Raw genomic sequence first — 9,826 nt, 5'->3', positions numbered from 1 at the left:
GGTGCAGAATTTCCTTTAGGAAGCTCTCACAATTCTAATTCTAGTGGAACGAGCACGGGCCTGGGAGTCAGAAGACTTGGGTTCTACTCCCAGCTCCATCACTTGCATGGATTTTTAAAAAGTCACTCAACTTCTCTGTGCCTCAGTTGACTCACCTGTCAAATGGGGATAAAATACCTGTTCGCCTTCCTAGTTAGATTTTTAGCACCATTGCTTGAAGCAGGATAAGCACATAGCCTATATTATTATTATCATTAGCGTTATTAGCATCATCATCATCCGCCACTAGACTAGTCTGTCCACCGCATTATGAAGCTCTTGCTTTTAAATGCCATTATTTCAACTTCTAGGGAGCTCTTCAAAGTTTGTCTTGTGTTATGCCGTCGATTTGTTTCCGACCCATAGTGACACCACGAACACATCTCCCCCGGCACGCCCCGTTCTCCATCAGCAATCGTTATGGTAGTGGATCCGTAGAGTTTCCTTGGTAAAAGTACAAAAGTGGTTTACCATTGCCTTCTTCCACGCAGTAAACTTGAATCTCCGTCCTCGACTCTCTCCTATGCCACTGCTGCCCAGCGTGGGCGAGTTTTGACTTGTAGCAGGTTGCCTTCCATTCGCTAGCCACTGGCCAAGCTAAGAGTGGAATGGGTAGACCTCTGCTCGACTCTCCCTCCCGTAGCCAAGACTGGTAGAAGACTGGAAACTCTCCAGGTGCGACTCTGAGAGGGCCTTCAAAGTTTTCCTTAACTTAAATAAACTTCTTTAGCTCCCTTTTCAAGCGTTTAGATTGACTTGAAAAGAGTGATCATATCAATTTAGCAGAGATAATAATAGATGTTTCAGCATAGCCTAGTGGGTAAAGCACAGAACCTGGGTTCCAGTTCTGCCACTTAGTAATAATGATTGTGGCATTTGTTAAGCAGTTACTATATGCCAAGCACTGATCTAAGCACTGGGGTAGAGATAATAATAATAATGTTGGTATTCGTTAAGCGCTTACTATGTGCCGAGCACTGTTCTAAGCGCTGGGGTAGACATAGGGGAATCAGGTTGTCCCACGTGGGGCTCACAGTCTTAATCCCCATTTTACAGATGAGGGAACTGAGGCACAGAGAAGTTAAGTGACTTGCCCACAGTCACACAGCCGACAAGTGGCAGAGCTGGGATTCGAACTCATGAGCCCTGACTCCAAAGCCCGTGCTCTTTCCACCGAGCCACGCTGCTTCTCCAAGGTAGTTGGATCAGATACAGTCAGATACAGTCTCTGTCCCACGTGGGGCTCCCCATTTTACAGATGAAATAACTGAGGCCCAGAGAAGTTAGGTGACTTCCCCGACATCCACAGCAGACCAGTGGCAGAGCCAGGATTAGAACCCTCGTCCTCTGACTCCCAGGACTAGGCTCTTTCCACTAGGCATGCTGCTGACTGATGAGCAATCTTGGGCAAGTCACCTAACTTCTCTTGCCTCAGTTTCCTCAACTGCAAAATGGTGTTTCAATACCTATTCTTCCTCCTACTTAGACTTTCAGCCCCTCTCTAGAACAGGGACTGTATCTAGTCTGATTAACTAGTTTAGAAAAGTGCTTGACACATAGTAAGTGCTTGACGAATACCATAAAAAGATGACGCCTATAATGTATTAACACAAGACGCCTTTTTCTAAATAGAAGTTGAAATATGACACTGACCTGTAAGGACCATAGTTTCATATCTACAAAAAGGAACTTAAATTCAAAATCTTTCATTATTGGTATATGTTTACACTTCCCATTGATCAAATAACTATGTAATGTTTAAATTACTGTCTTATAATATATGTACATTGTTTTGGTTACATTGTTTCCTATAGTGAAACCCTATTTCTACTAGCACACAGAAGCAGCATGGGGTAGTGGATAGAGCATGGGCCTGGAAGTCACAAGGTAATGAGTTCTAATCCCAGCTCCACCACTTGTCTGCTGTGTAGCCCTGGACAAGTCACTTCACTACTCTGGGCCTCAGTTACTTCATCTGTAAAATGGGGATCAAGTCTGTGAGCCCCAAGTGGGACAGGGACTGTGTCCAATCTGATTTGCTTGTACCCACCCCAGCACTTAGTATGTGCTTGGCACAAAGTGAGTGCTAAACAAATACCATTATTATCATTTCTCATTGGCTTAACAGTCTATTTTCAAGGGAACAGTAATTGGAGTACAACTTTAGAAATACATATCCATATATCTCTATGTATCTATATCTGTCTATATCTATGTATATGAAATGTTACATTATCGATAATGCATTAAGCAGTAATCTTAGTCCTTCTTGGAAAAGAAAAATACTCTGTGTTTGGGCGGTGACCACTTTCTTGGTCTACGTGGTCTGACATTTCAAAAGTCAGAGTGAAAGCTGAATGATTTACTAGGTAGCAATTTATATTTATTATAATGCTAATTTGAAAAGGTCTTTACTAATTTGTCTCTGGAGGACCAAATGTCAGTAGAGCCCAGAACCAGTTTTTTATTAGTCTCCTGTTCCTCGCTTATGGCCCTGAAATGGAACTATAAATTTCAATTATAATTAGGCCCTCCTTGAAGAGAGAGGCAGATGACAGCACGCCTCCCCTATCTGAACCCCTCTCTGATCCCATGCCTAAAGGAGGGAAATGTCTGCACTGGCTCAGAGAGACTTTGTCACTCTGATTTAAAGCAACCCATAGGAGAAATCATTTTTCTACAAACACATTGCGGACGTGTCTCCTCACTCCTCAAGAAACTCCAGTGGTTGCCCATCCACCTCCACATCGACAAAAACTCCTCACCATTGGCTTCAGAGCACTCAATCACCTTGCATCCTCCTTCCTCACCTCGCTACTCTCTTACTACAACCCAACCAGGAACACTTCGCTCTTCTAAAGCCAACCTTCTCACTGTACTTCTGTCACGTCTATCTCGCCTCTGACCCCCACCCTCATCCTGCCTCTGGCCTGGAATGCCCTCCCTCCTCAAATCCGACAAATACTCTCCGCCTTTAAAGACGTACTGAAGTCACATCTCCTCCAAAAAGGCCTTCTCTAAGCCCCCCTTTCCTCTTCTCCCATTCCCATCTTCGTCACCCTGACTTGCTCCCTTTATCCACCACCCCCCATCACCACGACACTTACGTACATATCTGTAATTTATTTATTTATATACGTTAATATCTGTCTCCCCTCTAGACTGTGAGCTCACCGTGGGCAGGGAATGTGACTGCTTATTGTTGTATGCTCCCAACAATGTTCTGCACAGAGTAAGATCTCATAATAAATAAGATTGAATGAACAAATGAATGAATAAGTAGCAGTAGCTGAAATACTATGTATTAAGCACATGTAGTGGCCTATTGTCTGACATACCTGATGTCAGTATGTCTCTGCAGAGTTTTGGGCCAATTTCTACTTTCAGACGCTCAGAAAAGGATGAAGCGCTCTCCCCAAAGCTGTGCTCATTCACCCCGGGGGAGAACTGTGCTTGGCAGATAATTGTAGGAAACTTCCACAGTGATCTCCAAAGAGACATGAGTCATGGCTTTGATATTCCTAGGTTTTGACTGTATCCTTTGTCCCATCCTCCTGGATTTGACTACATTCTCAGAAGGTTCAGCGAGGGTTTATGTAAATTCATCAGTGATCAATGGATAATGGCTTACTAGAGGGACATATTAGCCGTTACACGACACAGGCCGAACAACGAGAATTGTTGGCAGAGGGGACAAACATCGCATTGTTCCTCTAAAAGCATCCTTCGGTGCCAGAATTGGAAAGAGAGCCCTGGGCTGGATGGACTATTGGTTTGTGTAGTTAGATATTGTTCATGGCCTTATGAGGGGAGCTGCATATCCACCTGGTACCCAGAAAAGGGGCACCATCTTGGATGCACTAATGAGACTTGATCTAACACCTGTCTACTCACTCTTACGCCACCCTACTCACTGTATCTCGATCTTGTCTATCTCATCGCCCACATCCTCCCTCTCCCTTTGTATACAGCAGACCATCGCTCTTCCCACCCCTGAAGCCTTACTGAAATCACACCTCCTCCAAGAGGTCTTCCCTAAGCCCTTGTTCCCCCTACTCTCTCTTCCTTCATTGCCTATGCACTTGGGTCTTTAAACCTTTGATATTAACTCCCATTCTCTCCTGGACCCCTTCCAATCTGGCTTCCGTCCCCTCCACTCTACCGAGACTGGTCTCTCTAAGGTCACCCGTGACGTCCTTCTTGCCAAATCCAATGGCTCCTACTCCATTCCAATCCTCCTTGACCTCTCAGCTGCCTTTGACACTGTCGACCATCCCCTACTCCTCCACACCTTATCTCACCTTGGCTTCATGGACTCCGTCCTCTCCCGGTTCTCCTCTTATCTCTCTGGCTGGTCATTCTCGGTCTCCTTCGCAGGCTCCTCCTCCCCCTCCCATTCTCCAACTGTTAGGGTTCCCCAAGGGTCAGTTCTTGGCCCTCTTCTGTTCTCCATATACACTCACTCCCTCGGTGCACTCATCCGCTCTCACGGCTTCAACTATCACCTCTATGCAGATGACACACAGATCTACATCTCCGCCCCTGTCCTCTCCACCTCCCTTCAGGCTCGCATCTCCTCCTGCCTCCGGGACGTCTCCGCCTGTATGTCGGCCCGCCACCTAAAACTCAACATGAGCAAGACTGAGCTCCTCATCTTCCCTCCCAAGCCCCGTCCTCTCCCTGACTTCCCTATCACCGTGGACGGTACGACCGTCCTTCCCGTCTCTCGGGCCCGCAACCTCGGTGTCATCTTTGACTCGGCTCTCTCGTTTACCCCACACATCCGATCTGTCACCAAAACCTGCCTGTCTCACCTTTATAATATAGCCAAGATCCGCCCTTTCCTCTCCACCCAAACGGCTATCTTACTGTTATGGGCTCTCGTAATATCCCGGCTAGATTACTGTGTCAGCCTGCTCTCTGATCTCCCTTCCTCCTCTCTCTCCCGGCTCCAGTCTATTCTTCACTCCGCTGCCCGGCTCATCTTCCTGCAGAAACGCTCTGGGCATGTCACTCCCCTTCTTAAAAACCTCCAGTGGTTGCCTATCAACCTCCACGCAAAACAAAAAATTCTCACTCTAGGCTTCAAGGTCTTCATCACCTTGCCCCCTGCTACCTCTCCTCCCTTCTCTCTTTCCACCGCCCACCCCTCACGCTCCGCTCCTCTGCCGCCCACCTCCTCACCGTCTCCCGGTCTCGCCTATCCCGCCATCGACCCCTGGGCCACGCCCTCCCACGGTCCTGGAACGCCCTCCCTCCTCACCTCCACCAAACTGATTCTCTTGCCCTCTTCAAAACCCTACTTACAGCTCACCTCCTCCAAGAGACCTTCCCAGACTGAGCTCCCCTTTTCCCTCTGCTCCCTCTACCCCACCCCTTCACCTCTCCGCAGCTAAACCCTCTTTTCCCCCCATCTCCCTCTGCTCTTCCCCCTCTCCCTTCCCATCCCCTCAGCACTGTACTCGTCTGCTCAACTGTATATGTCTTCATTACCCTATTTATTTTGTTAATGAATTGTACATCGCCTTGATTCTATTTATTTGCTATTGTTTTAATGAGATGTTCTTCCCCTTGACTCTATTTATTGCTATTGTTCTCGTCTGTCCGTCTCCCCCGATTAGACCGTAAACCCGTCAAAGGGCAGGGACTGTCTCTATCTGTTACCGATTTGTAAATTCCAAGCGCTTAGTACAGTGCTCTGCACATAGTAAGCGCTCAATAAATACTATTGAATGAATGAATGAACCCCACCCTCAGCCCCACAGCACTATGTACATAACCATAATTTATTTTAATGTATGTCTCCCTGTAGGCTGTAAGGTCTTTGGGCACGGGAGACATGTCTACCAACTCTGTCAAATTAAAAATAATAATAATATTGGGGTTTGTTAAGCGCTTACTATGTGCCAAGCACTGTTCTAAGCACTGGGGTAGATATAAGGTAGTCAGGTTGTCCCACGTGGGGCTCAAAGTCTTAATCCCCATTTTACAGATGAGGTAACCGAGGCCCAGAAAATTGAAGTTAGTTGCCTAAGGTCACATAGCAGACAAGTGGCGGAGCCGGGATTAGAACCCACATCCCCAAGTCCGTGCTCTTGCCACTAGTCCTTGCTGCTTCTCTAAACTCTCCCAAGTGCTTAGTACAGTGGTCTGCACACAGAAAATGCTTGGTAAATACAATCGTTTGATTAATTTTAGAAAAAATTTGAACCGTCCTTTCCCTCACTCTAAAATACACTCTACGCAATAAGAATAATGGAGTAGTGTTATTAGACTTACTAGCAATCAATCAACCAATTAATCACTGGTATTTGTGGAATGTTTACTGTGGGCAGAACACTGAACTAAACACTTGGGAGAATACAGTACAACACAGTTGGTAGGCAGGGTCCCTGCCCATAATGAGCTTACAATCTAGCTTACAGTCTACAATCTAGTCCCTGGCACACAGTGAGCACTTAACAAATACCACAGTTATTATTAGTGGAGGAAGCAGATTTTGAGAAGAAATTATAGATAGAGAAAATAATAGAGTAGAAGGGTATTTAAATGAGTTGTGTGGGGATGAGTATCATAACGCTTAAGGGGAATACAGCCAAGTGCCTAGACAATGAGAAGAAATTATAGATAGAGAAAATAATAGAGTAGAAGGGTATTTAAATGAGTTGTGTGGGGATGAGTATCATAACGCTTAAGGGGAATACAGCCAAGTGCCTAGACAACACAGAGGGCTGGTCAGATAGGGAAATGAGAACTTAGTCAGGGAAGGCCACTTGGAGATGTGATTTTAGGAGGGTTTCGAAGATGGGATAAGTAGTGTATTGTCAGATATGAGGAGCTGTTGACCTTGGGCCCATCATTTGAGCTATATGGGCCTTCGTTTCCTCATCTGTAAAATGGGGATAAAATACCATTTCTCCCTCACTTTTAGAGTCCCACGTGGGACAGGAACCATGCCTGACCCAATTATCTTGTCTCTACCCAGTGCTTTGTGATAATAGGTGCTTGACAAATGACACTATTACTGTCAATATTTTCGGTAATATTTTTGAGAATGAAATCAATTTGGAGTATTTTTACTCATTCATTTATAAATTCCATTACATAATTACCCAGATGTGCTATTTTTTTGTGAGAACAGTGAATGGTCCATTAGGACTCAAAAGACCTTTGACGATACCATCCCTTCTTTGTCTGGTTATACTCTTTGACCCCGAAGGAGAGGGGAAAGGAATGCTCCATTTCCTGGTCTCTGGAGAGTGTTGCCCTGGTTTGGAGGGCTAGGCTGGTGAGTGACAGGAGCATTCCGGCGTGGGAAGTCCGTAGTCTGACTCCGGGGCAGAAAGTCTCCACATGCCAAACGAGACAAACCAAGTCAGGGCACGGAAAGTGAGACAATAGCAAAATCCTGAGCCAGAGCTAGGCGTGGCTGCAAACCATCACTGGACTCGATGTTTGACCCGTGTGGTTTGGGGTCTTGGGTGACCAATCCCTGAACTGAATCCATAATGCAGTTCGGCGTCTCCAGGATCTTCTTTCAATGAATCTCTCATCGGTCCTCAGTGATTATAGCAATCAGTTGGTGTCTGGATACATTCCCAGATCCATGTAGGATTACTGGAGGGAAATGTTAGAAATGCCAGAACAAACATCTCTCCTCCATAGGGATGTGAAGAGCCGAAGCCAGCATAATTGAGGAATGAGTGAACCGCTGCTTATGGCCTAGTATGATATTTTGTATCCTCTCATGATTTGGTAGCAGTGAGATCAACAGCATGGCCTAGTGGATAGAGCACGGGCCTAGGAGTCAGAAGGTCATGGGTCCTAATCCCGGCTCCGCCACTTGTCTGTTGTGTGACCTTGGGCAAGTCACTGTACTTCTCTGTGCCTCAGTTACCTCATCTGCAAAATGGGGATTGAGACTGTGAGCCCCACATGGGGCAGGGGTTTGCTTTTATCCACCCCAGCGCTTAATACAGTGCCTGGCACACAGCAAGTGCTTAACAAACACCACAATTATTCTTAAGTATCTTCTTTTTTTTTCCCTGTAGCTTCTTCCTGTGATCAGGAACACCAGTCAGCCCTAGAAGAAGCCAAACAACCTAAGAATGATAACGTGGTTATTCCCGAGTGTTCTCATGGTGGCCTCTACAAACCCGTGCAGTGTCATCCCTCTACAGGATATTGCTGGTGTGTCTTAGTTGACACAGGTCGCCCTATTCCTGGCACCTCCACCAGGTAAGGTGTTTTCAACGGACAACTGTCTGGTGAGATTCCTGGAAAGCTGCTATGGAAATCACGAAGAAATTAAGTATCTTTGCCGATTTATTAACGGAAAGGGTTTAGAAATCATTTGTTTCAGCTGAGGTAGATGGACGGACAATCCATCAGTGGTATTTATTGAGCACTCTACCAAGAGTTTGGTACAGTACAGTGCAACAGAGGTGGCAGGCATGTTCCCTGCCCCCAAGGAGCTTAAAGTCTAGACGGGGAGACAGACACGAACAGTGGTGAAAACACAGATACAAGGAGCTCTGTAGGCTTCTTTCTACTATTGAAGTTGGAAATCTAGATTTTTCATTGCGTTTTGGCGTTGGTCTGCATCTCGAAGACATGAGAGGTAGCACTGTCTAGTGGAATAAATCTGCAAGAGGAGTCAGGAGACTGGGGTTCTAATCCCAGATCTGCCATTTGCCTTTTGATTGACTTGGTCAGGTCACTTAACCCCTCTGGGTCTCAGTTGCCTCATCTGTAAAATGGAATTAGGATACCAGTTTTTCCCTCAAAGATCTGATCCCACACGGGGCGTGGACTGTGTCCGATCTGATTATCTTGTCTCTATCCCAGAACTTGGCACTTTCTAAAAACTTACTATTATTAGTATTATTAGTAGTATTATTTTCTAAGACAATCTTCCTTCAGTCTTGAGATGCATTATTTCTGTTGGTTTTTTTTCACTCTGATATGTTTACTCAGAGTTTGATTTGGGGTAACGACTCACGATTTGGGGGATTAGACTAGAACTCTTAAATTATATCTATTCCGTCAGAGATCTGTTGTCACTGACAAATTTCCAGCCCTCAGCCTCGACAAACTAAAACCCTAAACCTGGCAAACCATAAGCTTGATTAACATTTACAGTATTATCCCTTAAAAACGTGTAAACATTCTTAAAATATTCTCATTCTGCAAGTAATAACTTTTCCCTTTGACCCATCTTTACACATATCTACACATTCAGGGTTTGATGGGAAGAAGAAATGACCTTCCCCAATTCTTTCCATTCCAGGAAATCAATCAATCAATGCTATTCATTGAGTTTTCACTGTGTGCAAAGCACTGTACTAAGTGCTTGGGAGAGTAAACACTGGAGTTGGTAAACTCGCTGCCTACCTTTCAGGAGCTTTTATCTCCTAAGTCTTCCACTGTGTCCACTAACAATGAATCAGGTCTAAAAAATGGACTCTGAATCCTTCCAAAATTAAGCTATTTTTCTGGATTATTTCATGATTGAAAGACAAATTATTTGCTATCCCAGCTGCCCATTTTAACAGAGTAATGAACCTGGCCTTCCTGATTTCAGGACAGAAACTATCCTTTCTCTTGGCACTAAAGGAGAATCCTGCATTCTCCTTCAGCTTCACCTTCTGGAACCTAACGCGGACATTACCGACGGCCCCCTAAAAAGCCCTACTCTCATTTTTCAACTGCGACTTTTTTTTCATTTTTGAGACATCCTACTCCACCCTAGTTGAGCCACAGACCAACACCATTAAACGCACTCGCC

At 45.3% G+C, this 9,826-nt stretch overlaps 1 protein-coding gene and 1 non-coding gene across 5 annotated transcripts in view; one reads left to right on the top strand and one right to left on the bottom strand.

The window, feature by feature from the left end:
* Positions 1–9,826, top strand: part of SMOC2 (SPARC related modular calcium binding 2) — a 242,717-nt gene that overhangs the window by 158,550 nt on the left and 74,341 nt on the right. For all 4 annotated transcript variants that reach the window (XM_039915092.1, XM_029049423.2, XM_029049421.2 and 1 more), the window contains exon 8: positions 8,091–8,277. In XM_039915092.1, coding sequence (XP_039771026.1) covers positions 8,091–8,277 — 187 coding nt within the window. The remainder of the gene's footprint in view (positions 1–8,090; positions 8,278–9,826) is intronic.
* Positions 595–732, bottom strand: LOC114806272. Its single transcript, XR_003754307.1, has one exon. It is a non-coding gene; the product is annotated as a small nucleolar RNA SNORA7 (small nucleolar RNA).

This window comes from Ornithorhynchus anatinus, chromosome 21, assembly GCF_004115215.2.
Source record: "Ornithorhynchus anatinus isolate Pmale09 chromosome 21, mOrnAna1.pri.v4, whole genome shotgun sequence".
Classification (NCBI taxonomy): Eukaryota; Metazoa; Chordata; class Mammalia; order Monotremata; family Ornithorhynchidae; genus Ornithorhynchus; species Ornithorhynchus anatinus.
This window is presented reverse-complemented; position numbering and strand designations above follow the sequence as displayed.